This window comes from Silene latifolia, chromosome 10 (assembly GCF_048544455.1).
Source record: "Silene latifolia isolate original U9 population chromosome 10, ASM4854445v1, whole genome shotgun sequence".
NCBI lineage: Eukaryota > Viridiplantae > Streptophyta > Magnoliopsida > Caryophyllales > Caryophyllaceae > Silene > Silene latifolia.
In genome coordinates, this window is record NC_133535.1 from 100,633,722 (window position 1) to 100,653,958 (window position 20,237).

General features: G+C 41.2%; 1 protein-coding gene and 1 non-coding gene across 2 annotated transcripts; one reads left to right on the forward strand and one right to left on the reverse strand.

The window, feature by feature from the left end:
• The first annotated feature begins 5,476 nt into the window (after positions 1 to 5,476).
• Positions 5,477 to 5,583, forward strand: LOC141610413 (small nucleolar RNA R71). Its single transcript, XR_012528323.1, has one exon. It is a non-coding gene; the product is annotated as a small nucleolar RNA R71 (small nucleolar RNA).
• Positions 5,584 to 13,644: 8,061 nt separating this feature from the next.
• Positions 13,645 to 14,478, reverse strand: LOC141607964 (uncharacterized). The gene is made up of 2 exons (XM_074427314.1): positions 13,953 to 14,478; positions 13,645 to 13,847 (listed from the first exon to the last, which is right to left on the reverse strand). Exons 1-2 carry the CDS (start codon positions 14,476 to 14,478, stop codon positions 13,645 to 13,647), a joined length of 729 nt encoding a protein of 242 aa, XP_074283415.1.
• Between the last annotated feature and the right edge of the window lie 5,759 nt (positions 14,479 to 20,237).

The following is a 20,237-nucleotide window of genomic DNA, read 5'->3' on the forward strand; positions in this document are numbered from 1 at the left end:
GCTATGTGAACAATAGGTGGCATGATACTAAAGGGTACAGTATAAGTTCAGGATATACCTGGTTATAGCAAATGCATCCCCATGTAATGTGGTATAAAGATATCTGGGATTCTTGGCGCATTCCAAAGTACTCTTTGATAGGTTGGTTGATTAAACATGAGGCATTAAATACCAGAGAAAAGTTATTCAGGCTCCAATTATGTGATAGTAGTGCTTGCATAGTGTGTGAAAGAGGAATAGAAACACATGAACACTTATTCGCTGACTGTTAATATGGTGTAAGAATTATGGGGCAGATTGAAGATTGGTTGCAATATAAGCTCTCAGGATAGAACACACGAATGACTGAGATGCAAAGAAAAGTATATAGAATTTCAAAGCTGGCTTTGCTGGTATAATATCTGGATAGAGATGAGCAAGTGCATGATAGAGTTACACCTTACCATACCAGAAAAAGTGGTTACTGATATTAAAAGAATGGTACATTCACGACTAAATTTGCTGCTAAAGGGTGTAGTACAGCATACAGAAAAGACTTGGTTGTAATCATTAGACATATTATGCTAGAATTGTAAGAAGGAAAAGCTGAATCTTTGAAATGTTGATGGTAAAGATGTATTGTCATGATGTCATATTCATTTTATTAATGAAAGCTCGCATTCTACCCCCCCCCCCCTCCCCCCCCCCAAAAAAAAAAGATTACAATGATCATAACATGCAGTTCTTCATAAATTCCTTAAGGATTTCTCGAATGTGGTCTCTATGTGAGAAGAGAACAAAAGCACACAAGTATATAAAACTTTACAGTACTAAAAAAAAAGAACATGTTTTTGATTTTTGAAAATTTTTCAAGTTTTTATGATGTTTTGAATGTATTTTCCCATCCCCACCTTTATATTGGACATTGTCCTCAATGTACAATGTAGGAGTATGAAATGAAATAAAAGAACATATTTTTGTATTTTTGAAATAAGGTTTTATTGAAAAATGAAGGACATGTTTTTGATTTTTAATTTTTGAAAAGTAAGAACATAATTTTGCGTTTTTAAATAAGGAAAATGAAATAAGGAAAATGAGGAGGGCTTGGCATTAGATTCCCTATGTTGTTTCATAATCATCTCGGCTTCATCGGAGACGGGAAGAAGGTAGTTTGGACTTCGGACATTGAGACGGCATATCTTGTTAGGCAATATGAAGGACTTAGCTTCTTTAGTGAGCCACTCAAACTTGTTGTCAATATTATCATTCTTGACCCAATGAAACTTGGTTATCATAGTGGCCATATCAAGAAGGTTGCCTCCTTTAACCGGTGTGTATGTGTTGTTTTTGTTGAGATTCGGGTTAAAGTGTTTGGCTAACCATGTTACTAATCCTCCATTCACAATAAAAGCCGTTCCATCTTTACCATGGTCAACTGTAAGCCACCGTTCAAGTAAGAGTTGAAGTATGTTATATTCATTGGTGAACTTTTTGTTAACATTCATGGTGGATTCAAGGTAGATAAAGTCGAGTTCGGTAAAATGATTAGTGCTTTTCCTTACAATTAAAGTGTTGCCACCAACCTTATGCCACACTCTTATGCCCGGATGGTGGACATAAAGAATATGACACTCATGGAAGGATTAAAATTTCCTCCCGGTGATTGCTTTCCAAAGTGGTGCGGGGTCATATTTTGAAGGCTTCTTCACATAAGGAGAATGGTCCTTAAGACCAAACACCTTGCCAAACTCATCCAAAGACATTTTTCTATCCTTGTTTTCTAGGCGGAATTCAACATTTTTCCGAGTCTCTACCTTAGTGACTTTCAAAGTGCTTATAAACTCCAAGGTAAGGGATGGGTAAGTTAATTCTTGCATATCAAAGAGTGTTTTCAACTTCATAGACTCGAAAAAATTCTTGGTCCTCTCAAGAACACCCAATTTGGCTAAAGCATCTTGACATATAAATCTGGTAGGCAAAATTGTCTTTCTAGTAAGGGATATAAATGCTTTTCTATGAGAATCGCTTATGAAAGTTACCTCCGGATAATCTTACAATTGTTCAATGACCGGAGTTGAAGTAGCTTCCACCATAGGAGTAGTAACTTCTTGGATCTCCACCCTTGCATGATGCACTACCATAGCCTTTGAGGCTAAAAGAGCTTGTTGCCTTTTGGAAAGATTTGATGTTGTGGGTGCCTTGTTTCCACCTTTTGTTCTTGCCATATTCTTCTCCTTGTTAAGATTGTATCAACGAACCAAAGTTTTGCTTGAATGCTCCTAGTCTCCTCAAGCTCCAATTAATCCCTAATCGATTTAGGATTTTCGAATTTGCCTAGAAACCCTGGAAAACCGATTCAATTTTTGAGGATTTTGATGTTTGGTTGGTGTTTTGTTGGTAAAGGAATAATTTGATTGTGATTTTAGGAAGTTAGGGTTTGATTTTGGTGAATTTGGTTGAGGAATTTGTGTTTTGTTGATGAGGGAATTGAGGGTTTTGAGGGTTTTGGGTGTGTGTTTGTGTTTGTGTTTTGAAGGAAAGAAACGAATTGGGGATGTGGGATTCTAATCCCGTGTTATATTCAAATAGCAGTGGGAGACGGGCGTCTTAGACTGGGGACGCTCGGATCCTCAGTCAGTGAGCTCTGTAATTTCCAACCCGTGCTGAGACGCGCGGATTCTTTAGGAGACGAGCGGATTTTGCTGAGGACGCTCGTCTTCACCTTGAGACGCTCGGATTCATAGACAGTGTGAATCATAAATTTTTGCACAAGCCAGGACGCGCGGATTTCTCCTGAGATGAGCGCCTTCTTGACTAGGACGGGCGTCTCTTATGCAGTCTGCTCAGATTTTAAAACAGTCCCAAATTTTCAATTTCAGCTCTCCCAAGACGAGCGTCTTAGAGCCATGACGCTCGGATCATGCCCAAGACGAGCGGCTTCTCTCTGGGATGCTCGGGTCTTCTTGTACCCACGAGTTCAGTTCCACCCGTGGGGGTCTTCATTTCCCATGTCATTCTTTCTTCATTCCTTTGTTCATCATCGCGGGTGCACTATGAAGGCTCGGATAGCCTAGGCAATTGCTATCCCCACACTAGATTAAACGCTACACATTAAAACACATCAAAATACCTCCCTTACTTTCTCTCATGATAAAAATCTTGATCAAAGTATGAAATTGCAAATCCAAAATTGACAAAAATGCAATACAAGAAATGAAATGCAAGTTAAGGGGTTAGAAAATTTACAAATGGTGGTTTAGGGAGGACTCTACCAAACTCTCATTCTTGAGTGAGATGTGAAGGGGGCATAGCCAAGGTGTTATTGATGTTGCTCAACACCTTGTAGAAGTAGTCGAAGGCTTGTTCATTCTCATTATAAAGATCTTCAATAGAGCTGTGCACATTGTGTTCTTCATGGTGGTGACTTGAGTCAAGTTGATCACCAAAGCCTTGGTCTAAGGTCATAGCATTGCCAGTGTAAGGGTTGACTAATCCTTCAAATTCGTCATCCCATAGACCACATACTTCTTTAGCTAGCTCCCCAATTGTATCATGAGTTGATGAAAACAACTCCTCTTTCTTGTTATCATGGCCAATGAGGCCTTTTTCCTTACTTGTCATGATTGGTGGTGAGCTATTCAAGCTCTCATTTTTGATGAAATTTCCTTGCTCTCCGGATAGAGTATCTTGAGGATTATCCACTTTCTTCTTCCATATGGGTTGTGATTCTTTACCCATAGCTTGATCTTTGCATTGAGATGCCAACTTCTTCCTATCACTTTCTCGGCTATGATGATCGATCATGAAACATGGCTCATGTAGTCGGGGAGCTCTCATTGTCTTGTCAAGATTAAAAGTGATTGTTTCATCCCCCACTTCAAGTGTAAGCTCTCCATGTTTCACAACAATTACCGCTCCCGCGGTGTGCAAGAAAGGTCTTCCTAAAATGATAGGAATATTGGAATCCTCCTCCATGTCAACAATGACAAAGTCTATCGGGATGAAGAACTTGCCAATTCTCAAGGGCACATCCTCCCATACCCCTAAAGGTATCTTTGTTGATCGATCCGCCATTTAAAGAGTAATGTTAGTGCACTTGAGTTCTCCCATTCCTAGCCTCTTGCATCCGAGTATGGCATGACACTCACACTTGCTCCAAGGTCACATAATGCTTTGTTGATTGTAGTGTCGCCAATGGTGCATGGAATAGAGAAACTTCCCGGATCTTTGTGTTTTGGAGGGGAACTTCCGTCAAGAATAGCACTACTCACTTTGGGGAATGAAATAGTCTCTAGCTTCCGGATGGATTTCTTCTTGGTAAGAATATCTTTCATGTACTTTGCATAGGCCGGAACATGATTGATCAATTCCGTGAATGGGATTGAGACTTCTAAGTTCTTCACAATCTCCATGAACTTTCCAAGTTGTTCATCAAACTTAGGCTTAGCTTGACGACTTGGGAATGGAAGTCTAATCAAAATAAGCTCTTTAGCCTTCTCTTCATTCTTCTTCTTTGAAACTTCTTGGGTGGTGGGTTCTACTTCCTTAGAGTTCTCTACAACTCTTTGCTTGTCACTAGCATCCACAATATCTTCATCAATTGGCTTCTTCGGCCCTTCATACCTTGTACCACTCCTCAAATGGATGTCACTAACCAACTCATGTCTTGGGGGATTACTTTGAGATGGTAATTGCCCCTTTTGTCTTTGAGAGCTAGAAGATGCTAATTGAGACATTTGGGTTTCTAGAATTTTGGTGTGGGCTAGGATGTTGTTGATGGTGATATCTTTGGCTTGGCTATCTTTTTTCATTTGGGTGAAAAATTCTTGTTGGTTCTTTTGCATTTAGAGGACCTCTTTTTGAACATCAAAGCTTTGGTCATTGGATTGATTGTAAGAGGGTTGATTTTGATAACCTTGGCTTTGGTTGTAAAAGGGTCTTTGAGCTTGATTTCTCATTGGAGGTGGGGTGTATGTTGGTTGAGGGTTTTGAACATTTTGGCTTTCGTATGAAAGATTGGGATGGAATTAGGTATTCTCATTGTAATAGTTGGAATAAGGGGTGCCACTTTTGTTTGCTTGGAAATCATTCACTTGTTCCCCTACATTCACTTTGGTCATGTCCCAAAGTTCCACAACTCTCACATACTCCACTTGGAATTGAGGATGATGCCACCATAGCATTAACATGTTGTTTGGGTGATTTAGAAGCTTCATCAAGCTTAGCCATGGACTTCTCAAACTTCAAATTGATGGTGTCAATGTGAGCACTTAGTTGAGCACCCAATTGTGTGATGGAATCTACCTCATGCTTTCCTCCTCTAGTAGCCTTTCGTGGCCTACTATATTGTGAATTATGAACCGCCATTTCTTCAATTTTGGCCCATGTTTGATTGTCATCAACTTTGGTAAACATACCATTGGATCCCATGTTGAGGATGTTGCGGGAGTCTTCATATAGACCATTCCAAAATTGTCGCACAAGGAACCACTCGCTAAGTCCATGGTGTGGACAAGAACGACAAGTGTCCTTAAATCTCTCCCATGCTTCATACAATGATTCCTCATGCTTTTGCTTGAACCCGGTGATTTGGGCTCTCAACATGTTAGTCTTCTCCGGAGGATAGAATTTCTTGTAGAAAGCAAGTGCCTACTTCTTCCATGAATCAATGCCAAGGGTAGTCTTGTCTAGACTCTTCAACCATTGCTTTGTGGTACCAATCAAAGAAAAAGGAAATAATACCCATCGGATTTTGTCTTGAGTAACTCCGGTTTGAGAAATCGCATCACGATAGTCACAAAAAGTCTTCATATGTGAATGAGGGTCTTCACTAGGCATCCCCCCAAATTGACTTCTCTCAACTAGTTGTATGAATGCGGATTTGGCATGAAATTACCGGTTAAATGTGGTGGTGTAGGAGTACCATTTGGTAGGTTCTCCTCGGTTGGTACGGAATGTGATGAAAAATTAGGCATTTTGGGGTGATTTTGTGGTGGATTTTGTATTGGGTTGTCCTCTCCTTCTCTTGCAAAAGGGTTGGTAAACTCAATGTTATTTGTTTGAATGTCCACAATCTCTCCAGTACCTCTTAAACTACCTCTAGCAACTCTTATATTGTTCGTTAAGGTTCTTTCAATTTCAAGATCAATAGGTAACAAGTTACCTTGCCATCTCCTAGACATGCAAAATATCAAACAACTCGAAAACAATTAGAACAACCTTGAGGAGATTGACGTCCCCAAGGTAAAGAAAGACACAACTAAAAACAATTAATGAAAATTAAATCAAGTTAACACCGTCCCCGGCAACGGCCCCATTTTTGGTCCGGTTTAAACTCCTCGTCAAAAGTTACCAACCAAAATAATATTTATAACTTTACAAACTACTCTTATCAAAGAGGCAAGTAAAGGTCGGATCCCAAGGGACGGTTATTGATGTAGGATTTTCAATTGCAAATAGTCGTGTCTTAGGGTGTCCCAATTTTGGTTGAGATAGGAGATCAACTAAACAAAACAACAAGATAAAAGTAAAACAATGAAAACAGGCAAGATGATTAAAAGGGGTGTATACAATTGATTAAAGGCACTAGGGTGTCATGGGTTCATAGGGGATTCATGGGAGTTAATCATACAAACATGTTCTCTATTATATAGCAAGCACTTATTGTTGTAATGGGATCGAGTTGGTGTATAAGCTTACAATCCCTAGGAAGGTTTGTGTCCCAGAGCCGAATCGATTAGATTTTACAACACCTACAAGTCGACTTAATCCTTCCTATTCAACTATATGCATGGTCTAATGAGGCTCGAGTTGGTGTATTCGCTTACAAGTCTCATTGAAAAGATAAGTGATGGGTAAAAAATGCAAGGATTCATAGGCTCGCATTTCGTCAAACATAACATGTGCATAAGTTGAAATCACAACAAGCAAGTAATTTAATTATGAAAACATATTAGATTAAGCATGAATCATTCCCCATGTTGGTTTCCCCTAATTCCCCATTAACCCTAGCTAAGGAAACTACTCACTCATTATCAAGTTCAACATGCTAATAAGGTTGTCAATCATACTAACAAGGCAAAACATGATGAATAAATGAAAGTGATTAACAATAATTAAACAAGGTTAAGAGAGAATTATACCTATGAAGATGATTCCAAATAATAAAGCAAAGAATAATAGAAGTACGTGATGATTGATGGAAGGTTGTCAATCCTCCAAATAAACCCAAAATCTTCTAATTACCCAAAATAAAGGAAGAACAATAGAGAAATTAAGGAAAGATTAAGATGTGATTAATATTGAGAATTGTATTACAACTAAATTAAGACTAATTTGAGAGAATTACAAACTGATTAAGGGTGGATTAAGATTGCTTAAGAGAGCATGCTAATCTAGGTAGTACAAAGGGGTATTTATACTAAAGATTAGGTACAAAGATTAGGTTTACTAAGGGCTTAAATGACTATTAAGACCCTAAGAAAAGTTGAGAAAATGCTCCTCCTGAAGGAAATGAGCAGATTCTCGTGCTAGTCTTGTCACGATCCGCCTGTCTTGAGGTAAGGCACGGGCTCTCTGACTTGTGATCCGAGCGGATCCTGGGAGAGACGCTCGGCTCCAGCTGCTGCATCCCGCTCGTCTTGGGCACAAGACGCCCGGAACTTGGTGTTTTGGGACGCCCGGATCGGGCCTGATCCGCTCGGATTCCTAGGCAGACAGCTTCTCTTCTTTTCCTCCTTAACAATCCGCAAAGATCATTTCGGGGATGCAAGGATCCTTTCATCATTGCCCATATCACCTTATTATCTACTTAGGCCTTTAGTATTGTCTTCTCTTTGATGCTTGGTCATTAGATGCGATCAATTTAGCTCCATTCTGCCTCATAAATGCAAGGTTAGCACTCCTTTCCTACCAAGGAGACAAAACCTCAAAGAATATACAAAATGGGAAACTAAAGATAGTAAATGACTCAATTATGTTCTATAAAGCATAGGAACGAGGTTAATTCGGGGACTAAATATGCTCCAATATGAGTCACATCACCGCCCCACCAAGTACCTTGAGGTGGGGGAGCCTTGCCTTTTTAGTGATTGGGTAAGAGAGACGGAGAATGTGTTCGAGGTAGAGAGGTGCGCGGAAGAGCTTAAGGTGGAGCAAGCCGCCTTCTACTTGGGAAGACTTGCGGGAGGTTGGTGGTACAAGGAATGCGAAGCTAAGAAGAACTTCTATGAAGAGAGGGGCGAAGCCGCCATCCCTTGGGCTGAGTTCAAGATGGAAATGAGGAAAGAGTTCATCCCCGAGCACGTGAGGTGCAAGCTTCAAGCGGAATTCGACCGGTTCATCACGACCGATGCTATGACGGTGCAAGACTACCACATCCGTTTTTGTGAGCTCGCTACTTACGTGGAGGACCTTCACCTTACCCAATCTCATTTGGCTTTCAAGTTTGAGGGAGGTTTGACCGTCAACCTCTTGGAGAAGCTCACACCCAGATATTTGTCTAGTGTGAAAGAAGTCTATGCTAGGGCCGGTAATGCGGGGAGGCTACTCGGTGTTGCCAAGGATGCTAAGGATAGGTCCGGGGAGAAAAGGAGGAATGAAGATGAAGGAGGGTATCAACCCCAGAAGATTACTTTTAATCAATCCAAGTCATACTCGGGAGGAGCACAAGGAAATAGCTTTGGTGGAACAAGCAACTATGGGAATAGGGCCGCTAGTGAAAGAAAAGGGTTAAGGTGCTATAATTGCGGTGGCCTCGGTCACAAAAGGGTGGAATGCACTAGTGCTCAAAAGGGACATAACTGGAGATTTGGACAAGGAAACTCTTACCACACCCCTTGCCAAAGTGGAGCAAGCAACCGGAACTCCGGGGCTTGGAGTAACCCAAGGAATGCCAATCCCAACTTCAATGGCGGAAACAATCGGGGAAACTTCAACCGGGGAACACCATCAAGGGCAACAAACTATGCGGGCGGCAATACTTCCGGGAATAGGCCAACTTAATCGGCTAGCACGGTCCAAGGAGCACCCAAGACTAGTGGCAAGCTCTTTGCCATGGACAAGAGGAGTGCCGAGGAAGATGCCCACGTCGTATCCGGTATATTTCTTGTTAACTCTCACCCATGCTTTGTTTTATTTAACTCGGGGGGCCACACATTCTTTCGTGTCTAGGAGCCATGTACCGACCTTAGGATTGGGGGAGGGCGAACTAGCCAAAGATGACGTGACCATACCTTCGGGGGAGTCTATTACATGTTTAAAGATTTACAAAGAAGTACCCATCTTAATTCATAAAATAAATTTTCCGGTAGATCTTTTTGAATTTCCTTTGGCGGGGTTTGAGATAATTCTAGGAATGGATTGGTTGAGTAAACACAAAGCCAACATAGATTTCTATGAAAAGAAGATTGCTTTGAAAGGACCTAAGGGTATTAGGGTGTCATACAAGGGTAACCTAGTCAAGCCTAAGATAAAACTAGTTTTGGTGATGACCCTCAAGACTTGCCTAAAGAGGAAATGCCCAATGATCTTATGTCACGTGTGGGATGCTAGTGTGGAGAGGCCCCATGCTTGGGATATACTCGTGGTGGGAGAATTTGAGGATGTGTTTCCGGAGGAATTGCCCGGATTACCTCCACCGAGAGAAGTGGAGTTCGGAGTGGACTTAAGACCGGGTGCGGGACCTATTTCTAAGGCCCCATACCGGATGGGTCCAAAAGAGCTAGAAGAATTGAAGAAATAACTCCGGGAATTGGCGAGCAAAGGGTACATTAGACCGAGTGTTTCACCTTGGGGAGCACCGGTTCTATTTGTAAAGAAGAAGAATGGAACTTTGAGATTGTGCATTGACTATAGAAAGTTGAACAATGTTGCCATCAAAAACAAATGCCCTCTACCAAGGATTGATGACTTGTTTGACCAACTTAGTGGAGCCGGAGTGTTTTCAAAGATTGACCTACATTCGGGCTATCACCAATTGAAGATCAAAGATGAGGATATCCCAAAGACCGCTTTTAGATCAATATATGGACATTATGAGTTCTAGTAATGCCGTTTGGACTAACAAATGCACCAGCCGCTTTCATGGACCTTATGAATAGGTTGTTTAGTCCGTACTTGGACAAGTTCGTGGTGGTATTCATAGACGATATCTTGGTCTACTCCAAACCAAAGAAGAGCATGAGGAGCACCTAAGGATAGTATTGCAAACCTTGAGGGAGCACCAACTTTCCGCAAAGCTTAGTAAGTGCGAGTTTTGGCTAGAGAAAAGTGGCTTTCTTGGGCCACATCGTGTCATAAGAAGAAGTTGCCGTGGATCCCACCAAGATTTAGGCCGTGTCTAGGTGGGTAGCACCCAAGAATGTAACGGAGGTTAGAAGTTTCTTAGGTCTAGCCGGGTACTATCGTCGGTTTGTGAAACACTGCTCTAATATTGCAAGACCTTTAACATCGCTAATGAATAAGGAGAGCCATTTCAAGTGAGACGTAAGTTATGAGACGACCTTCTTTACTTTAAAGGAGCGCCTAACCACGGCTCCGGTTTTAGCCTTGCCAGAAGGAAGTGAAAATTTTGAGGTTTACACCGATGCATCAAAAAAGGGCTTGGGGTGTGTACTTATGCAAAATGGTAGGGTCATAGCCTATGCATCAAGACAATTGAAGACTCATGAGGAGAATTACCCGACTCACGACGTAGAATTGGGAACCGTTGTTTTTGCATTGAAGATTTGGAGGCATTACTTGTATGGAACAACCTTTAAGGTGTTCTCCGACCACAAAAGTTTGAAGTACATCTACACCCAAAAGGAGTTGAATATGAGGCAAAGGAGATGGATTGAGTTAATTGGGGATTATGACATGGAAATACTTTACCATTGTAATACTACGGTTTTCTATGTCTACGGGCACTCTATCGAGTGGGGCTTACTCTGTCGAGTAAGTATGTTTTTGCGCAAAACAGTTGTCTGCCTGATGGGTACTCGATCGAGTATGTGGGACACTCGATCGAGTAACGGTCACTCGATCGAGTAAGTCACTTACTCGATCGAGTAAGTTGGTCTGACGGGTTATATTAGTCGGGTATTGTTAATAACGCGTGATTAGTATAAAAGGATTCCGTCATTCTTTCTAATCACTTTTTCACCTTTCTAAAACCCTTCAAATAAAAAGAAGTTACGTAGTTCTCTTCCATCGCGTTATTAGCAAATCCCAAGGGCTAGGATCGTCGGATTGTCTTGTTCTTTACGCCGTTGAGATCGTCATTTCAAGGGTAAGCTTCTTGTATAATTTTTATAATCTTTCGTTGAGTTTGCTTAAAGCCCTAATTGGGAAAGATTGGGAGTTTTGGGTGTATTGTATCGATTAGGTGATAATTGTATGTATATGTGAATATAGGAGGAGGATTCGTTGAGGAACATTTCTGATTAGGTGCTGTGACGGTCTTGTGGTTGCTATTCCAAGTAGGGTTTCCCTACTCGGTTATTGTTTACATCGTAGTGTTGATGGTTAATCATTGTTGTTGAATTGTATCATGTTGGAATTGGTTTATGGCGATTGTTGTTGTATAATGTAGTTGGTTGTGATTGTATGTATGTGGTTCGCGAGTTGCGCCCTCGGCTGAGTGTAGTCACTTGCGAAAGTGGTTTCACGCCCTTGATTCGCCCTCTGTGGAACCCGCCACAGAGGGGATGTGCACATTTAGGAACTTGGGTTATCGCTCGGATAAGATGAGCGGAGCTTAGGTGGGAACGGCTGCGGTCCCCCACTGGCGGTGTGGAATACTTGTTGCGATGAGTATTCTGGCAGGACTACACACTTTTGTGTATATTCAGATGTGTGGAGATATGATGGAGATTGGAGTATTTTTTTTTTTGGTTAAATGTGAGCTTCTGTATTAATAGAAAAGATATTACAAGATAAAGCATTCATGTGTTAGACTTTGGAAAGCCTACACCATTACATGAGACATATATCTAACTTGACTAACCAATCTCTATTCTTTAACTTCTCGATGCTGTCAATCTTGTGAATAATTCTTTGACGAACATGAGCTATGATCTCAGCTACAACATACTCAGGCTTGTTCACCTTATGATCCAACCTGCAAATGTTCCTGACATACCAAACATTATACCAAACTGCCATCCTAGCCAGTCGACATATCTTCCTCTGAAGCTTAGTATAGCCAACACTACCAGTAAGAGTAAGGTGCAACCAATCCTCAACTCCAGTACTCACCTTAGAGATGTATACACAATCTGTGAACAAATGCTCATGAGACTCAGCAGCTGCTTCACACAAAAAACATCTATAAGAGCTGCACAGGCTCAGTCTTGCTAATTTAACACGAGTATTTAGAGCCTTCCTCTGAACCAACCATCCTATAAAAGACTGCTTAGGTATATTCCATGGACTCCAAACATCAGTGTACCATTGGATAGGGGGGTGTGTGCCCTGTAACCAACAGTATCCAGAACTAACAGTGTAACCAATACCAGTAGGTTGCCCTTTCCAGTGATGACCCTGATATCCACCAGACAAAAGCTCCCTAGTTTTACAAATATTCCTCCAGTTCCAATTAGAATCTGGAGGTGGATGATAGTTAGACCAGTCAGCTCCTTTGAGGCAAACATGATCAATCCATAAGACCCATAACCTATCTGCTTTAGTATATAGCCAGTGCACCAACTTCCCCACACTAGCCACATTCCACACCCCAGCATTTTTAATCCCTAGTTCTCCTTCCTTCTTAGTATGGCAAATATCATTCCAAGCAACCAAAGGAGCCCTATTGTATTCAGTGCTATTATCCCATAAGAAATTCCTGTAAATAGCTTCAATTTGATAAATTACACACTTAGGAATAAGAAAGATAGATGCCCAATAGTTATGCAAGGTATTCAGCACAGAATTAATAAGGACCAATCTTCCTGCATAACTGAGCTTCCTTGCCCCAATACCTCTAATTTTCCTGACAATTTTATCAGTGAGAACTTTACAATCCCTCCTTAAAAGCCTGTCAGGTTGAATTGGGACTCCCAAGTATTTAAAAGGCAGTGCACCTTCCTGGAATCCTGAAACCTGAATGATATCAGCTTTAAAACTAGCAGCTACTCCATTGAAGACAACCTCATACTTGGCAGCATTGACTTTCAAACCAGAAGCTGCAGAGAAGGTAGCCATTACTCTAAGGAGTAACATGATAGACTGACTGTCCCCTTTGCAATACATCAATAAATCATCAGCAAACAGAAGATGAGTCAATTTAAGACTCTTGCATAAGGGATGATATCTGAAATGCCAAGTATTAGCAGCATAATGCATAATTCTTGAGAGATACTCCATACAAATGCAAAATACGAGAGGAGAAATAGGGTCCCCTTGCCTTAAACCCCTCTTTCCAGGGAAATAACCAAAATGAGCACCATTCAAGTTCAAAGTGTAGGTAGGAAAAGTAAGACAAGCCATTATCAACTGATGGAATTTAGGAGGAAACTTAAGAGCTGACAGCATTTGATCCACAAACTTCCACTCTATAGTATCATAAGCCTTCTGCAAATCCAATTTAAACATACACCTAGGAGAAGCCATACCCCTATTGTAAAGCCTGACCAAATCTTGACAAATAAGGATGTTTTCATGGATGCTTCTCCCTTTAACAAAGGCTCATTGATTCCTGCTGATGATATCAGGCAAAATCACAGCAAGCCTAGCACACGGCAGCTTGGATATGGTTTTGTAAATCATGTTACAACAGGAAATAGGTCTATAGTGTTTAACAGTCTTAGGTCTTTCCATCTTAGGGATGAGAGTAATGATGGTAGCATTTATCTGAGTTAATATTTTGCCAGTATCAAAGAAATTTTGTACTGCAGCATAAATCTCATGACCAATAATCTCCCAAGCATCTCTAAAAAATTAACTCCCATAACCATCAGGTCCAGGGGATTTCCCTTTAGGGATGCTAAACAAACACTGCTTAACCTCCTCAACAGTAACAGGCTTGTTCAGCAAATTCCAATGTTCAGCAGTACAACAAGCTCCTTGCCTCACAATAGTCAAGTTCACTTTCTCAGTCTCTGTCTGAGACCCCAGAAGAGAATGATAATATTCAAGGAAAGCAGCCTGAATAGAATCACCATCAGTGCAAGGTCTTCCATTCATATCCTCAATTTGGAAAACCTTATTAAGATAATTTCTTTTTTTGATAGCATGGTGAAAATAATTAGTGTTTAGGTCTCCTTCCAAAGACCACTGGACCTTGGCTTTCTGAATAAAAAAACTATCCCTAGCTGAGATAAGTTCCTTCAAGTCATGGGCCATATCCATCTCCTGCTGCAGTAAAACAATGTCACCAGGGTTCTCAATCAGCAGCTTCTGAATATTTTCAAGGGCCACTTTTGCAATAGTAGTGTTGTTTTCTATATCAGAAAAACAGCACTTATTCAGACTCTTCAAAGCAGGTTTCAAAGCTTTCAGCATCTTAATAATAGAAAACATCTTTGTCCCTTAAACATGAATGCTCCACACATTCCCAACAATATTTTTAAACTGACTAGCAGAGCCCCACATATTAAAATACTTGAAGTTTTTCTTACCCCCCAAAGTAGAGTGAGTAGTCAATACTGTGCAGGAGCAGTGGTCAAACAAACCCTTAGGATGAAAGTGTGCATAATTATCACCAAAGGCATCCAGCCAAGCTTGATTACCCATTGCCCTATCCAACCTGCTATAGACTCTATCAGAAGGGTTTTGCTTATTAGACCAGGTAAACAAAGCACCTGTAGAGGGTATATCTTCCATGCCACAGATAGAAACACAATCCTGGAAATGCTGCATTTCAGCATCAGTAGTGTTACCCCCTAATCTTTCTACTGGTGACAAAACAGTATTAAAATCCCCTAACCACAGCCAAGGTGCATTACAGTCAAGGGAAATCTCTTTCAAAATATTCCATAAAGCCACCCTTTCCTCCAGACCATTAAAAGCATAAATCATTGTGAGCTTGATGATCTTATTATCAGCTCTAGATGTTACAACCATATGAATATGCTGAGCACTGTAGGAAATAAAATTAACATCAAAACAGTCTGGTTTCCATAAAATCCAAATCCTACCTCCTTTATGCCAACTGCAGTTAGTGGAAATGCTCCAAACATCACAAATTGAAGTGTTTTTATTCAAGAGAGTTCCAGGTTTCAGCTTAGTTTCTAGCAAGCCAAACAATCCTACTCCATTATTGTGCAAAAACCATTTAACCACCTTCTGCTTATTCAGGTCATTTAGACCCCTTACATTCCAAAAGCCTATGCTATGCATTGAGAGTGTCCTCAGGGGGGTCCTTGCCACTCTCTACTACCCCCCCCCCTCCCCCCTTGGAAGCATTAGAGTTATTCAGTGCATCTAAAAAGGAATACTTACTAAATTTAGCAGATAATCTTACCCCCACAATATTCTCCTGCCTATTCAATCTCATAATATTCTTTGCTGGAGTAGATTGTATAGGTACAGATCTATCTGTGTGAAGAGGAGGAAAATTGGTAGGTGTTAGAATAGGAGAATTGCTCACAGGATTCACAACAGCTGCTTGAACCTTGTCTATTTGAACAGGCTTCCAAACCTGTTTGGTCTTTTGTTTTGGTTTTGAAGGTTTCTTAACTGGTTTCTTACACTGTGTAGCATTATGCCCTATCCCATTATAGCTAGTACATGAGATAGGTTTCCACTCATACTCTACAGGCACAAAAACAAATTGCCTTGATTCATCCAAGAACTTGACTTTTGCAGGTAAGGTCTGGTCCATAGCCAATTCCACCATAACCCTAGCACAGCTAAGTCTAACTTTATCATGAGTGTCTTGGTCCTTTTTAACAAACTTACCCACTAATCCTGCAATTGCTGGTAAACAACTTCCCCAAAACTTCAGAGGAACATTAAACAGTTTCACCCATGCAGGGATAACATCAACTTTTGCCTTAACAAGTTCCATATCCACAGTCCATGGCTTAATAACAATAGGCTTGTTATCATAGAGATAATATCCAGACTGTAGCAGAGCATCCCTATCCTCATTCTTAGTAAATCTAACAAGAAATACTCCATTATCCAAAAACGAGACTCGTTCCACTCCAAACCTACCCCAGACAACATAAATATAATCCTCAACCATGGCCCAGGGAGGGTTTGCACCCAAGATGTAACACATAACAGAATGAGACCAAAATTCTACCTCTGTTTTGATGTCCTCATGGGTAAACTGTAAGAGCTCATCAGAAGCTTCCTCCTCATGGATAGTTGGAAGAACATGGATGTCCTTTCCTCCATGACAAAGTAGCCAACCTTCCTGCAGGTCCTCGTCCTCCTCAGTGACATCCTGCACCTCACATTCAGGCAACTGTAATACAGGGATACCCTGAATATCCTGCATAGAACGAGTTTTCCGCGCATCAGAGGATGAGGGAGCCTCAAAGGTAGTAACTTTAGGACGTTCATGGCTTCTACTATGGAGATTGAGACTTTTTTGTGATTTTTGAGCAGATTTTAGTGAAGAAGAAGAGGTCATTAATGGAGAAAAACGGTTTTGTTGAGTAGCCTTAACTGCCGTCATTGTGGAAATTGATGAAGATTCTAGGTTAGAAAAATCGCTTTCTCTCTCCTTTCTTTAGTGTTATTGCTTTGTTTTGTTGTATTGATTTATGTAAACAGTAACTGACCCTAGTTTAAATGTTTTGAAAACTGTGGTGATCCATTAGAGGATGGTGAGCAGTTATTGAGTAGGTATGAGTTGATGCACATGGGATAGCTGGGTTGAATTGCCACGAGATGTCTAGAAGTTTTCTGCTGTGTTATAAACATTAATGTAAAAGAATATTCTTTTACATTGTTTTGGATTAGTACTTTTGGAACAATTGTATTTACATTATCAGTTTTGAGATTTGGACTTGTATCACTTTAAATTCATTTATTAAAGTATGTTTCTTTACTGTCTATTTGATATACATTGCCTCGGGTAACCGAGATGGTAGCATTCTCATGCCTTAAGTGCTCCTGGTAAGGCACTTGGAGCATGGGGGTGTTACAAAGTGATATCAGAGTGACGATTTTGGAACCTGTAACTAATGAACCCAATGAACTTACGGAGTCTAAATAAAATGAACCCGGGTAGGAGTTGTTAGGAGCTATTGCAAAGACATAGGAGACGTCCTAAAGTCACGATGTCGCCCGACAACTTTGAATAGGTCACTATGGGGCGTGTCTTGGGATCGTTATGTGTTTATCTATGTAAGCTGTATGTCTATATCGAAATGTGTTGTATGAATTGGTGGGTGAATTCATGTGGAGGATGGAGAATGTTGTGGTGGAAGGTGTTAAATAATATGAGTATATGTGTTAATATGGATGATGGAATTGCATGATAAGTGATTTCTATTGTGGCTTATTAGAAATATGTGAAATAGGGTGTTGTTTGTTGTATATACACGTATGTTTGCCGATTTATATATATGTAGTTGATTAGAAAGTGTTGAGTTGAGAATGCGGGTAGTATACGAGTCAGCATGACTCGATCGAGTGGAGAGCACTCGATCGAGTAGGTGAGTGACTCGATCGAGTGAGTGTGACTCGATCGAGTGGGGTGTATATCGTTTCTGGATAGTGTAGTGTTTTTGGGCACTCGATCGAGTAAGTAGGGGGACTCGATCGAGCGTGGTCAACTCGACTGAGTAAGTTTGAGGCTCGACTGAGTGAGGTTTGTGAGGCTTTCTGGTCAGGTTCTGGAGTCGAGGCACTTAATCGAGTAAGAGGGCAACTCGATCGAGTAGGTTCTGCACAGGTCATATACGTGTTTGAGTTGTGGAATGTGTGTTTATGTTTACCTTTTCTCTTATATAGTTTCAAGATGCCACCAAAGGGAAATGTGTTGTATGCTAGGGCTGAGTATATGAGTATTGTTGAGATAGTTAAGATGCTAGAGCACCAGGACGCGCTCACAGATGCTTTAAAGATGTTTGGGAAGGATAAAGAGGCTGGAGTGGATTTTGCTAAGATGAGTATCAACATCGCTCGTTTCAACCCAAAAGAGTAAATGGGTACAGGTGCGCCAATCTTGCTTGATAATTGGCATAGAGAGATGGAGAATATATTTAATGTGGTTCATTGCCCTGAGGAATTTAGAGTGGAACAAGCTACGTTCTACTTGAGAGATACGGCCGGAGAGTGGTGGGATAAGGTTAGGGAGAGTGCCTTAGACCTATATGTGAAACAGGGGTTGTCAGCTCTACCTTGGAGTGAGTTGAAGAGAGCTATGCATCGAGAATTTATGCCGGAACATGTCCGTAGTAAGTTGAGGGAGGAGTTTGATGATTTCAAGATGGCTCCGGATATGACAGTGGCTGAGTATTACCACAAGTTCAATGAAAAGTCTAGGTACGCAGAGGACATGGGGTTGAGTCAGGAGAACTTAGTGTTGAGATTTGAGAAGGGTTTGATACCTAAGATCATGGATAAGCTGCCTGTAGGACTCCTTACTGACGTTAAGGAGGTATATGAGCGCGCCGAGAGAGCTGAGAGGTTGGTATATATGGCTAAGGAGAATAGGGAGATGGATTTTAAGAAGAGGAAGGCTGAAAGCGAGGGTGGTGGTCAGTCTAGTTATAAGAGGGGCAACCATAACCAGGCAAGGGCTTACTCTTCGGGGTCGGGGTTCAGTGGTGGAGCTTCCTATGGGCGTGGCCGAGGTGGTGGTAGTAGCAGTTGGAGAATATCTTGCTTTAACTGTGGCGGTATGGGCCATAAGAGACATGAGTGCACCAGTGCTGTGAGCAGGGGTTTCCAGAGGCCATCACATGGGAGTTTCTCTCAGGGTCCATCTCAGAGCTATGATAGTAACAGGCTGGCTGGGTCATGGAACAATGAGGGTGGTCAGAACAACAACAACAGTTGGGCTAACCGCAATAGCGGTAAATCATATCAGAGACCAGCAACGAACAACAACCAGGGGTCAGGGTCGGCTGCTAAGCATTCTACTTCTGCTAGTACTGTCCAGGGAGGTGGACAGAAGACCAGTGGCAAGCTTTTCAAGATGGAGAAGAAAGAGGATGATGCTCACGTAATCACGGGTACTTTTCTTGTTAATGGTGTCTTTACCTTTGTTTTGTTTGATTTAGGGGCATCACGGACTTTTGTATCATCGAGTCATGCTAAGTTTTTGGGTTTGAGAGAGTTTGAATCTGTAAAAGAGGAAATTTTTATACCGTCGGGTGAGTCTGTATCTTCTGGGAGGTTATATAAGGGTGTGTCTATAATAGTTGGGCAGGTTAACCTACCAGTGGACTTGTTAGAGTTTCATAAGGACGGTTTTAAGATGATAGTTGACATGGATTGGTTAGGTAAGTATAAAGCTAGGATAGACTGTCACCAAAAGAGAGTCTCTTTGAGAGGTCCTAAGGGAGTTAGTGTGTCTTATCGTGGGTTTGTTGTCAAACCCAAAGTCAAAGTGATTTCAGCGGTGACATTGAAGTCTTATCTGAGGAAGGGGTGTCCTTTGATCCTATGCCATGTGAAAGACCATAGTATGGTGAGTTCGACAGTTGATGAGATACCAGTGGTGGGAGAGTTTCCAGATGTTTTTCCGGAGGAGATACCAGGTTTACCACCAAAGTGGGAGATAGATTTCAGTGTGGAGCTGAAAACAGGGACGGGACCAATCTCTTAGGCCTCGTACCGCATGGGTCCTAAGGAATTGGAGGAGCTGAAGAAACAGCTGGATGATTTGATTGATAAAGGATACATTAGACCTAGTGTATAACCGTGGGGAGCACCAGTCCTGTTTGTGAAAAAAGAAAGATGGGAGTTTGAGGTTATGCATCGACTACAGAGAGCTGAACAGGGTTACAGTCAAGAACAAGGATCCTTTGCCAAGGATAGATGATTTGTTTGATCAGCTGAAAGGGAAAGCAGTCTTTTCTAAGATTGATTTGAGGTCGGGTTACCATCAGGTGAAGATTTGGGATGAGGACATATCGAAGACAACTTTTACATCGAGGTATGGTCACTATGAGTATGTTGTGATGCCGTTTGGGTTATCTGATGCACCTGCAGTGTTTATGGATTTGATGAACCGGGTTTTCAGTCAGTTTTTGGATAGGTTTGTGGTGGTCTTCATCGATGATATCTTAGTCTATTCTAAGACTAAGGAGGAGCATGAGGAGCACTTGAGGTTGGTGTTGCAGACTTTTCATGACAATCAGCTATATGCAAAG